This window comes from Mesoplodon mirus, assembly GCF_964341445.2.
Source record: "Mesoplodon mirus genome assembly, chromosome: 8".
NCBI lineage: Eukaryota > Metazoa > Chordata > Mammalia > Artiodactyla > Ziphiidae > Mesoplodon > Mesoplodon mirus.
This window is the reverse complement of record NC_138984.1, coordinates 7902971-7921152: the sequence shown is the minus strand read 5'-3', so window position 1 is coordinate 7921152 and position 18182 is coordinate 7902971. Positions and strand designations below refer to the sequence as shown.

Genomic DNA, 18182 nt, shown 5'->3' with positions numbered 1-18182 from the left:
CCCACCTAGAGAAGTTTCTTAAGCATTCGTTGTAAAGCAACATGAGTAAATCAGGGGTACGATCAGAAGGTTTGAAGATGCCAGCACCAAGGAGGTATAGCAGGAGCCAGTGAGATGAACTTCTAAGTATCTGGGGATTTTGATAGAGAATGGAGGAATTTTTAAAGCTGTAGTGGGGAAGCAGGGGGGAAACATTCTTCTTCTGGTCCCTGAGCTATATGGGATAGGAGAGAGAAAATCGGCTCTCTTTGAGAGCACTTGAAGGGAATTGGTCACATCAGGTTTCAGTGGAGGCAAGGAGGCACCAGAGCATTCAGAAAAGAGATGGAGGATTTGGAGCCACCAGTTCCAGGCTTAGGAAAGGGTTGAGGAGGAAAATGAGGGATGAGGGTTTGGGGCAGATTAGGCGATGGTCATAGAAATATGGAAATGGAAGTTCTGGACTTATGTATGTAGGTGAGTAAGACAAGACATCTGCTAGAAGTCTCTTTCAGTTACAAGGCCATTTCTTGAGATGTTTTGCTGACAGCTTCTTCAGGCTGTGGGGATGACCGTGGTCTGCTGTGGACTCTGCTAGAGATTTTTCTTTCTTAGTGTGATCTGTACTCTCAGGGAATCTGTTCCTGAGGTCCAGTTCTTAAGAGTATGCTCCGGTCAAATTGCAAACATTTTTCTTGAACAAGGCATGTGTCTCTCCTTGTGTGCTTTTATATATCAGGAAGTTTGGGATAGACAATCAAGAATAGAATCTTTTTGGTCCTTTTAATAGTTGTTCTTTTTTTTTTTTTTTTGCGGTATGTGGGCCTCTCACTGCTGTGGCCTCTCCCGTTGCGGAGCACAGGCTCCAGACGTGCAGGCTCCGCAGCCATGGCTCACGGGCCCATCCGCTCCGCGGCATGTGGGATCTTCCCAGACCGGGGCACGAACCCGTGTCCCCTGCATCGGTAGGCGGACTCTCAACCACTGTGCCACCAGGGAAGCCCAATAGTTGTTCTTTTCAAGAGTCGAGATATTTTATAATAACTATACATTGAGTATATAACCTTTAAACATTGCAAATCACTATGGTATATACCTGTAACTTATGTAACATTGTACATCAAACATATCTCAATAAAAAAACACACACAGACAAACAAACTAGAGCAAGTTACAGCCCTGAGCAGCCTGTTTCCTTCCCCTGAGTCCAGCTGTGGCATCTCTGGGTGCTCTGTCATTACAGGTACTTTCAAAGCAGAAGGCATCCTCATCTCTGTACTTCTTCATGTACTAACCATTCACTGAGCTTGAAGGGATGATAGAAGATCAGCAGTTGAAAAAAAAGAAACTTGGGGGCTTCCCTGGTGGCGCAGTGGTTGAGAGTCCGCCTGCCGATGCAGGGGACACGGGTTCGTGTCCCGCTCCGGGAGGATCCCACATGCCGTGGAGCGGCTGGGCCCGTGAGCCATAGCCGCTGAGCCTGCGCGTCTGGAGCCTGTGCTCTGCAACGGGAGAGGCCACAACAGTGAGAGGCCCGCGTACAGCAAAAAAAAAAAAAAAAAAAAAAAAAAAAAAGGCAATTGGGTCAGAAAATGAATTTTAAAAAATCAATGAGTTTACTTTTATTTATTTGGAGTGTTTATTTCCTCTCACTAGACTGTAAACTCTGAGGGTAGAGCCTATCTATTATTACTCTCTCTCCATTGTGGCCCCATCACTTAGCATAGTGCCTGTCATGCTAATTGTCAGGAGGTATTTGTTGAGTGAGTGGATGAATATTGAGGATAAATATAATAAGCCTTTTCCTCCCTCCTCCAACAAGAAACAGCTGCTCTAAAAGTGAAATTGCAGTGACATTCATAAAACAGGGACTGGCCTCTGGGAGCTTTGCCTGCCTTCCTTCCCTGTCCCTCTGTCTCTTACCCTAATACAGCATTGGTGGTAGAAGAGTATTTGCCCTCTTAATCACTCTTGCCTATATTTCCTTTCTGATTTATCTTCAAATTTTCCTCCTCCATCAAGGACCAGGTCAGGCACCATCTCTGGAGCCTTGCCTAGTGCCCCCAGCTGAAAGTAAGCTGTCCCCTCACTTGTGGCATTCTTCATGTTTTACTTTATAAACAAAGACTGAGCTTGGTTCTCACTCTCCCACATTGTCTGTCTCAGGGTCTGGCACATAATCAGAATTCAGTCAATAATTATTAAGTTAAGGACTGAATGAGGATTTGTAGTAGTCTGTGTGGGATTCAACAGTAATATAAATTGTTGCATGGAAATTTGTAATTTAAACATGGTGTACCAGCGAAAGAAAGAATTATTTTCTGCTTTATTTTATGCCCTCACCTATTTTGTTAATTGTGTATCTTTGAGTCTTTCAGTATTTTAGGGGAGAGATGTTATTTAAAACACTTTCTCAAGACACCCTTTTGAGTCTGACTCTTAGGAAAATAACTGCCTCCATCCATGTGTTCCAGTGGCCTTCAGATGCAGCTGTAAGTGGGGAGGGTTACAGCTTCCTGCAAGAGCCTAAAATACTGAACTGCTGTTGAAGACGGCCCCACCTGCACCCCTGTGCGTAAGCAGACCCTGACTTGGTGCTGGACTGCCGTGAAGTTGAAGGCAGACTGGGTGGCCTGGCTGTTGGAGCCAGGATTCCCACTTACATTAAGAGCTGATTCTGGACCATTTTGAATTATTGACTCATTCAGCTCTGCAGAGGGACCAGAGTAAAAAATATGCATCCAGCCCCTCCAGACTAAGTATTCAACCTGGAAGTCAACCTGTATCACTTTGAAAATTGTCACAGAAGCAAGCAACTGTGGGAAGGTCTTATAGAATAAAAAAAGGCCATTGTGTAGTGAGGCATAATCCCCCGTAACCTTGTTCTTAAAGGAAAGGTTTATATTTGAAGACTAGCATATAAGGGCACATAAAATCCCCATAGTTGCCACTTTCCCACTCCACGCCAAACTCTGTTGCTTCTCACCCCTGCCCATTCACTGCAAGGTGCCAGTGTGAGCTTTTAGTGTTGGATGGAACTCTGTGATACAGACATCAGCATAAATCATATTTCATGCATTTAATGAATAGTTCTCATACATCTAACTTGTTTCCTAGATCGAATTGTTAAATTAATTTTAAACTTTTTATTGACTAGTAACATATGTATGGAAAGATTGTAAGTGTGTAACTAGTTAAATTTTCACAGATTTTATTTTTTATTTTAAAGGGTGTATTGAGAATTAATCCGAAGAAGTTTCATGAAGCCTTCATTCCTTCCCCGGTAAGTTCAATAACTTTATAATAAACCTAATGTCACATTTAATTTTTTAGATATGCTGTAAAACTGAAATCATATATTCTAACTAAGAAACAGAGTAGTAAAACAAAATTGAGGATGGGCAAGGATTTGTTTCAAATTTAAATAAACAAAATTCGCCTTTGGTTAACAGCCCCTTCTGCCAATCTTAAAAAACACACTTCAAATGAAAGGGATGGCATTTATTACTAGGCTGCAGGGAGCAGCTGAACCCACACAGATACCCACCAGTTCTTGTAATTGGACACCCTTGGTTTATAGCTTAAAAGGATTTATGGGTTTTTCCACTGATTTAAGTTAATCTCTCCTAAACAAATATGCTATCTACTTTCAATCTACTGCATGAGCTATTCTGCAAATTTGTCCAAAAATAATGTGTATTTTTTTTTTTTTCTGGTCAGAGTTTCTCACTTCACTTTTATGCAGGTGATAGACTTGGTACAAGGCTTTTTACCATTGGCTCTTTATAGTCTTCTTAGGTTCCTGACTCACTTTAATAGGCTTTGTCTCATTAAGGGAAGTTCACTCTGACATATATTTAGCAGCAGGTCTCTGGATAAGGTTTGATTGTGCAAAGCTGGGAAAGCAATATTCTTAAATTCTTGGCCTAACTTTTCCAGCATGCCATAAATAGGATAGCCATAGAATTAGATGTTTCACAGTGGAAGAGATTATAGGAAGAAACTTCGGCTCATAGATGAGGAAATGGAATACATATATTTCAGTTAACATATTTCATTTTGTGAAATCACAAGTTTAATGAGAATACAAGTTCAGTCACGTACTTCATAGGTATTATTATTGTTGTTGTTTCAATAACCTAAGACCTATTCTGAAGCTGAGTTTTGTCCTTTTTTCCCTTGCCCTTGTCCTGAAGCCAAGGATTCACATTTGTATCTCAAGTTTAGGTCTTACCCACTGGCTTAGATAAAAAATGTCACATGTCACCTTGTTCTCTCTTAGTCATTTTCTGTTCTTGTGACAGAACATGGTATATATTGCTGACCCTGGTGCTTAGATTATAGAATTGAGCGTCAGATTTGAGGTAGTAACTTAGCTGCGGGAGCTGTTCCATCACAGTGGAAGCACAGTTTACGTGGGTGTTAGATTTCAGAGTTTGCTCATAAGGTGAAATTCACATTCAATAATCATAAAAATTACCCATGAAAATCTCTTAGGAATATGCCATGTTGGAGAGGGAGTAACCATCTCTCAATAAGTCTAGCATAACCAGCATTTTCTCCACATTAGAAAGGGTGATTGTTTCTCTTTGGCATACCAGTTGAAGGAGCTCAATTATACTAGGGGCCCCACTGTGTGAAAAACATGGATTTTTTTTTTTTTTTTTTTTGCGGTATGCGGGCCTCTCACTGCTGTGGCCTCTCCCGTTGCGGAGCACAGGCTCTGGACACACAGGCTCAGCGGCCATGGCTCACGGGCCCAGCAGCTCCGCGGCATGTGGGATCTTCCCGGACCGGGGCACAAACCCGTGTCCCCTGCATCAGCAGGCGTACTCTCAACCACTGCACTGCCAGGGAAGCCCAAACATGGATTTTTTAAGCACGAGAATCATACCCAGTGCAGTAAGGAGTTCACCCTGAGAGGTGCCTGGAACTGAGCAGGTCGCCCTCCCTGCACACTGAGGTTTGCTCTCATCGATGGGAATGATAAGTGGAACTACATACAGTATTTTGACAATTTTTCTGCTTGCTTTCTCTCTCTCCTGAGTACACAGCATTGAATTTCTCTAAGTTAGATCCCTATTAGGCCGGCTCCTGACGAGTGTATGGCCTAGGACAAAATACAGATGGAGGCACACATACCTTATATTAAATATTTAAAAGTTATAAATCAGACTAACAAACTGTTAAGTAAAATACATTCATGACAGATAAAATATATTCCTTGCCAAATATATCTCCATGTACTTGTACTGGGGTTCAGATGTAGAATTCTCAAGACTCCTTGGAGCTCCATGCTGAAAGGTGGCTGCATGGAGAGGGTCCACCTCTGGCCTGCCCCTCTTCCCTTCCCATTTCTTGCTCCCTGTCCCCTCTTTGCTGCCCTCCTGCCTCCTACCCCCCATTCAGCAAGGGCCCTTGCCCTCTAGGTGAGCATCTTATCCCACATGTCCAAGCTCTGCCCGTACCCCTTAGAAATACCCACCCATTAGCCACCTGTCAGGTCTAGGGGTGCCACCTGTGATGTGGTCTGCGTTTGGGAAGACAGACCTAAGGAAGGTGCTTATATATGCCCTGGAAATGGGCTTGGGGCTGATTACAATCCGTTTAGCCTTGAGAACTCCTTACCTGTTGAAGAGGGGTGTGGTCGGAGGAGGGCCAGAGCAGAGGTCCTCTGAAGTGTTGGCCTAGTTATGTTCCTGTAAGTTAAGTTCATGTGATTTAAATTTGCAAATGATGTGTTGCCACTGTTTAATCTGGCTTGTTAAAGGAAGTTAGGCAAAAGTTACTGATGTTTCAAAAGCTCAAGTTGTTCTCCCACTTGAAATTGTACTCCTGGCATGTCCTATTTAGAATTTTTTACAGTTGTGATATTAGGATTGGCTTACTTCTATACCTCTTTTATTCTCTTATCTGGCCACTGATGGAGTAATAAAATTGTCTCAGAGGGAGAAAAAGTGCTAAATGACTCACCTCTACTACAGAAGCTCTATCAAGGCCCAGCTATAAGTGATTGTAGATACTCCAGTTTTGGACACTGGCACAATCCTGCATTCTGGTTTTGTAGATTTTCTGGTCAGTTTCAGGTTTTAGAAGCATTATGGAGAGCAGTTGAAGGGGGAGATAGTAGAGGCAATGAATTACATGTAGGTAAATCCGACCACTGGTCTAGATTTCTGAGTATACGTAGCTCGTGCCGATGTCAACTGTGAACTTGTATGAACTGGAAAAATGCTCACAGGTAGACAAGAAGGTAGGATATCAGAAGCAGGGCCTGACTGTTACCTGTCCCTGCTTTAGCAGGGAGAATAAAGATAGGAATTGATAGAAGATGAAGCCTCTGCTCTGACAATAAGAAACGGAAAGTTTCTTTTATTGTAAAATGAAGGGGTGGATTAAATAGTGTCTAATGTTCTTCATAACTTTAAAATTCTAAAGTTTTTGGAGAAACAAAAATAGACTAGATTTGATCAAATTATTTAGGTTTATTCTTATTGACTCCAGAAACAGTTGAGAACTTATACAGTGTCACTTTCTGTGTTAAAATATATACATATATCAACAGGCTAGAAACAACGAATTGATCATCAGGTATAAAAAAGTACTTTGTTTTGGGGGAACATGATTTAGGTTTATTGTAGTTTCTACTGATAGAAGGTTGATATTCATTTTCCCATGACAAACTCAAAATACATGGGGTGCTACTTCTGTGTGTACCTGCTAGTGTTCTCTTGTCCTCAATAAAAGTAAGAATAAAACCATGTAACTTTTTCAAAAAACCAAGATAAATTGATATCATTGAGGTGCCTTTTTATCCGACTTGGGCATAAGATAAAGAGGAGAAATGGACCAGATGTAAAAACCTGGCTTTTATAAAAAGCACAGTTTCAATTCTGAATTATATTGGTACAAGGAGTTCTGTAGCTTTTTTGTGCATCTCATCATGGGAGGCACTCTTTGTACATCTATGGAATTTATTTCTGGTCCAAAGGGAGCTATTCCATCGGTGGAGGATGTTCTGAACATCATAGTGTACTTGGGCTGTCCTCCCCACTCCTGCCTCCTAAATATTTAGTTAGATTACCCACAGATCCCTTTATATTTCCAACAGGTTGATCATTATCCATTTTTCTTTTTTTCCTATTCTTTCTGATGGGTAGATCAAGTCTTCTGGTGTTCAAATGAAGGAATGAATTCTTTGGCCTTAAAAAGTAGTTAAGAGGTTATACTGCTGGAAACTCAGCTGTGCTCCAGACTAGAGCCCCCTTACCTATGCTATGGATTTTCTTCTCCTAGAAATACCTATGCTATTTATTTTCTCTTATTGCATGTACACTGCTTTTTTTTTGTTTACAGTGGATGATGGATGTATATGAAAAAAATATATCTTTGGGAAAACAATTACAGTTTGTTAATTTGGAAATAAAATGTAGTTAGGAGGGATTAACTCAAACTTTTAATATTGAGCTGTCCTCAAGTATCTTTAAAATAAGAGATTCTGCAATAGATGCAGGCTTCTGAATGAATCAAGTAAGAGCTGAGTTGTGATTCAATATCTATAGATTTGTGTATTCGAGGTTTAATTCAGCCCTGCTTCTCTTCGCTTCTTGGGATAGAAACATGACAATACCAATATCTTACCCTCTTAACTCTCTAAGCTAAGAGTGGTGTAGCTGCTTCCGAAAGAGGCATCTGATTGCATACGTTTTGACACATGATGATGGGTTCGGATGACCTCTAGACAGCTTTATTTTCATTGTAGAGAAGTCAGAGAGATCCCATTACTTTATAAATTGCAGAAGGCAATTGATGATGTGTGCCACACTTCAGTTGTTCACTCTTTATTTACTGGTTGCCTCTTCCTATTTCTCTGAGAAGCTTATCATGAACCGTCTTTGTGGCTGGCACGGTAGCTATTCCTTAGGGACTAGGGTGGGTCAGGTTTGGCAAAGTGTGCAGGCCACAGCTGCTAGCCTGGAAATTGAATTGGAAATTGGAAATTGGAAGTTGAACAGAAAGACTGTTCTAAAGATCTCTAATGGTTTGTAATTGGAAACTGTAAAAAAAATACGGAGTATATGAAATCCCATTCTGTGAGTGTGGTGGTAAATTTGCAGTGCTAATTTTATCTTTATTTAAAATATCATAGTAATCACCTGCAGTCTATTGAGTGTAACATCAACTGTCTCTAGTAGAAAATTTTGACTGGTGGTGGCTTTCCAAGCCAGTTTGCTGTTACCTCCTTTGAGAAAAATTAACATTTTACTTCCCTCTTAACCTCTGAAAAGAAGCACATAATATAAACTCTTGGAAGGATGAAAGGATAAGAGTACATGTTTGCATGTTTGTTTGTTTTTTTGCATATATGTATTTTATTTATTTATTTTTATACAGCAGGTTCTTATTAGTTATCTATTTTATGCATATTAGTGTATATGTGTCAATTCCAATCTCCCAATTCATCCCACCACCACCGCCCCCCTCCCCTTCTCCCCTTTCCCCCCTTGGTGTCCATACGTTGTTCCCTACAGCTGTGTCTCTATTTCTGCCTTGCAAACCGGTACATCTGTACCATTTTTTCTAGATTCCACACATATGTGTTAATGTATGATATTTGTTTTTCTCTTTCTGACTTACTTCATTCTGTATGACGGTCTCTAGGTCCAACCATGTCTTTGCATGTTTGTTGGTGAAACATTTTGAAAATGTTTAATTTTTTCATGGAACCTTATAGCTGAAGGCATGCTTTTCTTAGCTACCTTTTCCATTTACTTATTTTTGCAAAGTAATTTGTCTTGATAAGAAGACTCTGGCAACTAATTAAGTTTGGCAGTCGATACCTAGGGAGTTCACTGGGGCTACACTGCTTCAGGTGGATTGTTTTTAAGTATGTGCTTGAGGGGAATTCCCTGGTGGCCCAGTGATTAAGACTCGGGCTTTCACTGCTGTGGACCTGGGTTCAATAGCCAAGACATGAAAACAACCCAGGTGCTAATCAACAGACGATTGGCTTAAGAAGATGTGGTATATATACATTGGAATATTACTCAGCCATACAAAAGAGTGAAATACTGCCATTTGCTGCAACATGGATGGACTTAGAGAATATAATGCTTAGTGAAGACAGAGACAGACAGAGAAAGAAAAATACTATATGGTGTCACTTATATGTGGATTCTAAAAAATAATACAAATGAATCTATATATAACAGACTCACAGACGTAGAAACAAATTTATGTTTACCAGAGGTTGGAGAGGGACAGTTAGGAATGTGGAATTAACAGATACAAACTACTGTACATGAAATAGATAAGCAAATAAGATTTACTGTATAGTACAGGGAATTATATTCAATATCTTGTAATAACCTATAATGGAATATAATCTGGAAAAAAATAACTGAATCACTATGCTGCACACCTGAAACTAACACAGTATTGTAAATCAACTATACTTCAGTTAGAAAACAAACAAACAAGCCACATTGCTCTCTCTGCCACTTCTTTGGGGGGAGTGTGACTTTGCTGGTTTTCTCCTAGAGAACCCAACTCCTGGAGCTGGTTGTTGCTCCTGCCCTTGGTTGGTTTTCTTTGGGGATTATATCAATATGTTGTTGTTCTTCTGTTTTCTTGCAAATTGTCTACTTTTTACCTTTCCCTTACAAAAATTCAGTCATGTAGAAAAGGTACCATCATGCTTTACTTTATTTAAAACCAAAAAGGGTAACTTACTCCTTTCTCATTTCAGTTATGAAAGCATGCAGTCCTCGTTTTCTGCTTTGTGTATTTTTGTTTGTTTGGTTTTGGCTCGTCTACAGTAGATCTTCTCTTATTTGGTGATTTTTTAGTATTATGTTAACCTGCTCTTCTATGTTCATCACCATTTCTATTAGTTCCAAAGAGACTGAGCTTCCTCTAGGTCTGTTTGTGGCTAAATACTAGTGTTCCTGTTAACTCAGTGGACAGTTTGTAGAGTCTACAGTTTTTAAACCAAGGAAGTAATTTTTGGTTCCAAGCCGTGGTAAACTGACTACTTTATTTCCTTCTCCAACCTAGGATGGTGATCGAGACATTTTTATTGACGGGGTTGTTGCTCGTAATAGAGCCTTGAATGGGGATCTGGTGGTTGTGAATCTGCTTCCAGAGGAGCAGTGGAAGGTGAGTTAAATTTTCCTTTTATAACTGTAGCCTTCTCAGGGCCTTTTGCAGTAGTGCATCAGTGAGACATCATTAACTGAAGCAGTCACAGACCCCTAAGGCCCTTGGTTGCCTCAGAAGCAGACCACAGAATTCTTGGGACATAGAAGCATTGGGTGCACAGACATTTAATGATTTCGGTTCACCTTGTTCCCTCCCCTATGATCTGTCTTCCCTGTCACACGTTTTGCATTGGTTTCTGGTAATTTTTAGGATAGAAAAACAGCTTGCAGGGGACATTCAAACCTGATATGTATTAATATCCCACTTTTAATGCTGGGAGAACTAGAAAGACAAAGCCATAGGGATGGTGCAGTCTTCACATGTTCTTGCTGCCTCTCCTGGAGAACCCAGGCAACACATATCTAGTTCTGTGATGTCCAGTTTGGTAATTGGACTTCTCGTGGCAGATAAAAATAGACTGTGTATTTTTATAAAACAGAAATTTGGTAGCAGACGAAAACGTTTTTAACATGAGAATATTCTGGGTTTTAGTCTCCATCTGTGTCTGTCAGCTGAAAAGGAAGATTTGGTTTTGTTTTGACTATTGTTTTAAATAAGGATCAGGCACTAGAATGATTCATAGCAACAGTTTCTTTGAATTGTCATATAAAACTGGTAACTTGTATATCTAAGTCTGAATTTTTCTTCCTAGTATTCTTTTCTTTTTTTTGAATTTTATATTATTTTATTTATACAGCAGTTTCTTATTATCTCTTTTATACATATTAGTGTATATATGTCAATCCCAATCTCCCAATTCATCCCACCACCACCACCACCTACCCCCACCCCCATCCTCTTTCCCCCATACGTGGTATCCATACGTTTGTTCTCTACATCTTGTCTCTATATCTGCCTTGCAAACCGGTTCATCTGTACCATTTTTCTAGGTTCCACATATATGCATTAATATACGATATTTGTTTTTCTCTTTCTGACTTACTTCACTCTGTATGACAGTCTCTAGGTCCATCCACATCTACAAAATGACCCAATTTCATTCCTTTTTATGGCTGAGTAATATTCCATTGTATATATGTACCACATCTTCTTTATCCATTTGTCTGTCGATGGGCATTTAGGTTGCTTCCATGAACTGGCTATTGTAAATAGTGCTGCAGTGAACATTGGGGTGCATGTGTCTTTTTGAATTATGGTTTTCTCTGGGTATTTGCCCAGTAGTGGGATCACTGGGTCATATGGTAATTCTGTTTTTAGTTTTTTAAGGAACCTCCATACTGTTCTCCATAGTGGCTGTATCAATTTACCTTCCCATCAACAGTGCAAGAGGGTTCCCTTTTCTCCACACCCTCTCCAGCATTTGTTGTTTGTAGGTTTTCTGATGATGCCCATTTTAACTGGTGTGAGGTGATACCTCATTGTAGTTTTGATTTGCATTTCTCTAATCATTAGTGATGTTGAGCAGCTTTTCATGTGCCTCTTGGCCATCTGTATGTCTTCTTTGGAGAAATGTCTCTTTAGGTCTTCTGCCCATTTGTTTTTTTTTTTGCGGTACGTGGGCCTCTCACTGTTGTGGTGTCTCCCGTTGCAGAGCACGGTCTCCGGACGTGCAGGCTCAGTGGCCATGGCTCATGGGCCCAGCCGCTCCGCGGCATGTGGGATCTTCCTGGACCAGGGCACAAACCCATGTCCCCTGCATTGGCAGGTGGACTCTAAACCACTGTGCCACTAGGGAAGCCCTCTTCTGCCCATTTTTTGATTGGGTTGTTTGTTTTTTTAATATTGAGCTGCGTGATTCCTAGTATTCTTTTTTTTTTTACATTTATTTATTTATTTTTGGCTGCGTTGGGTCTTCATTCCTGTGCGCGGGCTTTCTCTAATTGCGGTGCGTGAGGTCTACTCTTCATTGCTGTGCGCGGGCTTCTCATTGCGGTGGCTTCTCTTGTTGCCGAGCATGGGCTCTAGGCACATGGGCTTCAGTAGTTGTGGCTTGTGGGCCCCAGAGTGCAGGCTCAGTAGTTGAGGCGTATGGGCCCAGCTGCTCCGTGGCATGTGGGATCCTCCCAGATCAGGGCACGAACCCGCGTCCCCCACACTGGCAGGCGGACTCCCAACCACTGCACCACCAGGGAAGCCCTTAATTTCTTTTTAGACATTTTAATAGAGATCTTGAAAGTATATGGAGGCCTAGATGGTTTCACTTACTGATGAATTCCACTAAACATTTAAGGAAGAAATAGTCCTGATTTTACAAAAATGCTTACAGGAAAAGCAAGAGAAGGATACCTTTTCCATCTCATTCTGTGAGGCCAGCATTGCCCTAATACCAAAACCAGGAAAGGACATTTTAAGAAAAGAAAGCTACAGACCAGTACTCCTCACAAACATGGGTGAAAAAGTCCTCAACAAAATATTAACAAATAAAATCCAGCAATGTATTAAAAGGATAATACAACATGAGCAAGTGGGGTTTATCTCAGGAGTGCAAGGTTGGTTTAATATCTGTAAAGCAATTTGGCGTAATTCATCATATTAACAGGCTAAAGTTAACCCATATTTAAATCAAATGCTATCATTTTGATAGATGCAGAAAAAAAAAAATATATATATATATATATATATTTTTTTTTGCGGTACGCCACTGTTGTGGCCTCTCCCGTTGCGGAGCACAGGCTCTGGACGCGCAGGCTCAGCGGCCATGGCCCACGGGCCCAGCCGCTCTGCGGCATGTGGGATCTTCCCGGACTGGGGCACGAACCCGTGTCCCCTGCATCAGCAGGCGGACTCTCAACCACTGCGCCACCAGGGAAGCCCAGAAAATATATTTGATAAAAGTCCACAACCATTCATGATAAAAACTCATAGTAGACTAGCAATAGGACTTCTTCAGTCTGGTGAAGAATATCTAGGAGATACTTATAACTAACATTATTCTAAGTGGTGAAAGAGTGGATGTTTTTTTTTTCTACTATTGGGAATGAGGTAAGACTGTCCCTTCTCATTCCTTTTATTCAACATCATACTGGAGATTCTAGTCAGTATGATAAAGCCATAGAAAAAACATTTAGATCGGAAAGGATGAAGGAAAACCTTCTTTATTCTCAGACTTTGTGATTTTCTATGTATAAAAACCTAAGGAATTTACAAGAAAAGCTACTAGAACTAATAAGTGAGCCTAGCAAGGCTGAAGGACAGAGGCTGATATACAAAAACCCATTGTATTTCTATATAGTAGCAATGAAAAATAGGAAGTTGAAAACTTTCTTAAAGTACCATTTTTAATAGGATGAAAAATATGAAATACTTAGGGTTAAATGTGACCAAAGATGTGTAAGACTATAAAACATTATTGAGAGAAATTAAATAAGGCCTCAGTAAATGGTGAGAAATACTGTGTTCATGAATTAAAAGACTCAATATTGTTAAACTGCCAATTCTATTCAAATTGATCTGTAGATTAAGCATAATTCCAAACAAAATCCTAGCAGGCTTCTTTGTAGAAATTAACAAACTGATTTTAAGACTTATTTGAAAGGGCAAAGGACCTAGAATAGCCAAAACAAAGAACCACAAAGTTGGGGGACATATACTACCTGATTTCAGTACTTATTATAAGGCTTTGGTAATTGAGACAGTTTGATATTATCAAGATGGACATATAGATCAATGGAGCATAATAGAGAATCCAGAAATAGACCCATACCTATATGACTAATAAATTTTCTACAAAGGTGCCAAGGTAATTCAATGGGGAAAGAATATCTTTTCAACAGGTGTGCTATTAAAATTGTGTAGCCATATGAAAAACAATGAACTTCAACCCTTACCTTGTACCATATATAGAAATTAACTTGAAGTGAATCGTGGATCTAAATACTGTAATCTTTCTAGAAGAAAATAGAGGAGAAAATTTAGTGACCTTAGAGTTGGCAAATATTTTTTAAGTGTAACATAAAAAATATGAAATATAAAAGAAAAAAATCAATAAATTTTTAGTTAAAATTATAAACTTTTAGTTTTCAATAGACAGTTATAAAAAATGAAAAAGCAAGCCACAGACTAGGAGAAAATATTTGCAAAACACTTATCTCACCAAAAACTTTTATCTAGAATATAAGAACTCTTATAAGTCAATAATAAACAAACAACCCAGTTAAAAACTATATTAAAGATGTGTACAGATACTTTACTGAATAAGATATATGGATGGCAAATAAGCATATGAAAAGATGCTCAACATAATTACTCATTATGGAATGGAAATTAAAAGCACAAAATACTACTGCAAAATCACTAGAATGGCTAAAGTCGAAATGGCTGACCATAACCAGTGTTGGCAAGATATTGAACAAGGATCCCTCATATGCTGCTTGTGGGAATACAAAATGGTGCAATCACTTTGGAAAACAGTCTGGAAGTTTCTTAAAAAGTTAAGCATACACCTAACATATGAGCCAGCTATTCCATTCCTGGATATTTACCTTAGCAAAATTAAGGCATTTGTTCATATAAAGATTTATATGTGAAAGTTCATAGCAGCTTTTTTGGTAATAGTCCCAAACTGGAAACCACTCAAGTGTCCATCATCATGGAAACCAATTTTCGTATATCCATTCAATGGAATACAACTTAGCTGTTAAAAAAAATTAAGGAATTATTGATACATGTAATAACATGGGTGAATCTCAAAATAATTATGATGGGTGAAAGAAGCAAGACAAAAAAGAATACACTCTGTATGATTCCATTATATAAAACTGGAAAATGCAAACTAATTTATAATGACAAAAGGCAGATCATTGGTTGCCTGGGGTGGGAGTAGGACAGGGGGATTACCAAGGGGCCCCAAAGAAACTTTTGGGGGTGATGGACATGTTCATTATCTTGATGGGATAGTTTCATAATTGTGTATGTCAAGACCAATCAATTTGTGTACTTTAAATATATGTAGTTTATTGTATGTCAGTTATACCTCAATAAAGCGGTAAAAAATACTGAAAATGAAGAAACAAACAAACAAAAGAAGATATTTGGACAAATGAGTCTGGAGCTCCAAGAAGAGACTGGGACTAGAGATGTAAATTTGGGAATTATCAACATAGGTGTTAAAACCACACAGTAGATGAGGTCACCTAGAGAGTGTAGCTAAAGAAGGCAGCTGAATCCTGAGTTCTTGGGCAAGCCAACATTTAGAGGTCAGCAAGAGGATCTCCAGAGGTCAGGTAAGGAGACTGCAGAGAGGCCTGTGCCCCTGATATATTGGGGTATGGGCCATTATGGTTAAATTCCACCAGTGCCTGGTTTAGAGAAAAGGCTGATGCATCCTGAGGGTGTAGGGGGCAGAGGACCAAGTGAAATGGGTATCAACAAGCTCAGGCTCTCATAGGCCATATAACCCGCCTGAACCTAGGGAGGCCTTTTTTGATCTACCTTCCTTGATGACTTTTTCAGACCTGTTGCTGGCAAGAGGAAGCTTCATGGAAGGAGTCAGTATACCTTTAGCCCTTAAGCAAGGAGGAGGAGGATGTTTAGTGAAATATGTTCTCAGGATTAAGCATAGGAAGCCCAGACCAAAGAGGCTAGAGTCAGGAACTGTTTTTTTTTTTTTTTTTTTTTTTTTCAGTATGCGGGCCTCTCACTGTTGTGGCCTCTCCCGTTGCGGAGCACAGGCTCTGGACGCACAGGCTCAGCGGCCATGGCTGACGGGCCTAGCTGCTCCGTGGCATGTGGGATCCTCCCGGACTGGGGCACGCACCCGTGTCCCCTGCATCGGCAGGCGGACTCTCAACCGCTGTGCCACCAGGGAAGCCCAAGAGTCAGGAACTTTTGATGAAATCCTTTTAGCTGTAATTTGTAATGTTCCGCCTATATTATTTCTGCATTCCCCCAAGTGTAAAAACAACTTTCCAGTTAGCAGTACACTTCTTTTTTTTTTTAAGATTTTTTTTGATGTGGGCCAATTTTAAAGTCTTTATTGAATTTGTTACAATATTGCTTCTGTATTATGTTTTGGTTTTTTGGCCACGAGGCATGTGGGATCTTAGCTCCCCAACCAGGGATCGAAACTGCACCCCCTGCGTTGGAAGGCAAAGTCTTAACTACTGGGCTGCCAGGGAAGTCCCGAGCAGTACACTTCTTAAAATGCAAAGAGTCCCTGTTTATCCTCTGTGTTGTCCAATCTGAATCTCTTTAATAGTCAGTCTTGTGGAGAGAAATACTGCAGAGGCTAGAGTGGACCATGGCATCTTTCAAGTCAAAAGAAAAGTAGGCTAAGTCTCTAGATCTTGGGTGCTGGGTATTGGCTGGGACCTCAGAAATGGTGCTAGAGCGTAATTGTAGAAAAGCCTCTGATGGTTTTCTTACCAATGCCTAAGACTCCTGAATCAGCACAGAAAAGGGAACTTTGGAGCCCACTTGGCTTTGGAGACTGCCATCAGAGCTACTGGCAGGTGGGCCAGGCACCTCATCAAGAATCATAGCAGTCACTGTCCTGTACGGGAATGGGCAGCGCTGGGGTTTCTAGGCAGATGGATAGAGGGACTCAGAAGGCCAGTGTTGGTGTTAGTACTGAGGAGTCTGGAGAGGAGGTGACATTCATGAAGGACGTGTGCAGAGCAAAGCTGACAGTAGCTGTTTTTGGTCAGAGAAAGATGGATGTGAGGATACGTCATTAGAATTGAGGCCAATCTTATAGGCCAGTGCTTTTCTCTAACTTGCAAATGATTCACCTGGGGATTTTGTTAAAATGCAAATTCTAATTTAGTAGATCTGAGGTGGTGCCCCAAATCGTGCATTTCTAGCAAGTCCCCAGTCAACATTGGTGCTACGGGTTCTGGAACCATCCTTTGAATAACAAGGCTATAATATGTGAGTCAGGAGAAGAAAAGAAAGAAGCAGCTAGGGAACTTGGGGATGAACTCTCTGGGCCCAGGATCTGAGACTTGGTTGGCAGGAAGATAGTTGAGGAAGAAATGTGAACCTTAACACTTGTGGCTGGGCCCTGATGTCCGCCTGAGAGACTGGATCCTGAACCTCTTATTATTAATGACATCCTTTTGAGCAAGGATTGGAATGGATATAGAGAAAGGCCTAGACTGGCAAGGAGAACCCTACCCTTTGTGTTGCTGGTAGAAGGGGTGATGACAGAGGGGCTGCCTTGGTATGTATATAGGCCCTCTTCGGCTTTCAGAAGATTTGAAGTGTACAGAGTGGCTCAGGGTTCCTTACTTGTTCCGTTTCTGTGGAGTTCCTAAAGGTCTTCACAGTGGCTGCCTGACAACTGCTTTTTATACTCAAGTCAGCCCCGTTAAGTATGTCTCTTAGGCCTCGTTGGAATAAGTATTTCACAGCTTCCCATTCTGAAGAGGGAGCTCTGCTGGCTGTAGCCCACCTGTGACAGTTGTTGGTGACAGGGTCAAACTAGAGAGAAGAGAATATTCAGCCTGTCATCAAGAATCCCTGACATGTAGAATATAAACATCTCAAAGGATACTGGCCAATTGTATTACAGGTTTGTTAGTACAAAAGCATATTGTTATCAAAGGAATCTGTCGTCAATGGTGTGAGCAAATGCGAATTAATTGGATTATTCATCTTTGCTTCTCTATTCTTGTTGTGCTCACCCCTCTTGGGTATGTAAACAACAGTTCTTTTAGCTGTAGTAGTAAATAGTCAATTTATTTCACAGCATGTTTTTTGGCAAAATAGATAGCTGTAGAAGTATCAAGCTGTGAGGCAATAATAAAAAAAAATTTGCTCTTATATAACAATTATAATTTCAGAATTCCTCCATGCTTTTAGTATTTATATGTAATTTTTATTATAGACATTTAATGAAGGATTCTTGAGGCAAATGATAGTTTCTTTACTTTGTCAATTTGGAAGTTAAGTGACTTGTTTGAGAACTTAGAGTTTTGGGAAACAGGGAGTAGAATCCATATGTCTTGACTTAGCTTAACGTTCTTTCCTTTCCTTATGTTTGTTTTTTTTGCTCTTTTTTTTTTTTTTTTTTTTTTTCTGTGAGTGTGTGTGTATGTATTTTT

The 18182-nt window shown here is 40.2% G+C and overlaps 1 protein-coding gene across 4 annotated transcripts in view; it reads left to right on the top strand.

Annotated features, from left to right (window-relative positions):
* Nucleotides 1–18182, top strand: part of DIS3L2 (DIS3 like 3'-5' exoribonuclease 2) — a 375371-nt gene that overhangs the window by 62210 nt on the left and 294979 nt on the right. For all 4 annotated transcript variants that reach the window (XM_082631000.1, XM_082631001.1, XM_082631002.1 and 1 more), the window contains 2 exons: nucleotides 3209–3262; nucleotides 10036–10137. In XM_082631000.1, coding sequence (XP_082487126.1) covers nucleotides 3209–3262; nucleotides 10036–10137 — 156 coding nt within the window. The remainder of the gene's footprint in view (nucleotides 1–3208; nucleotides 3263–10035; nucleotides 10138–18182) is intronic.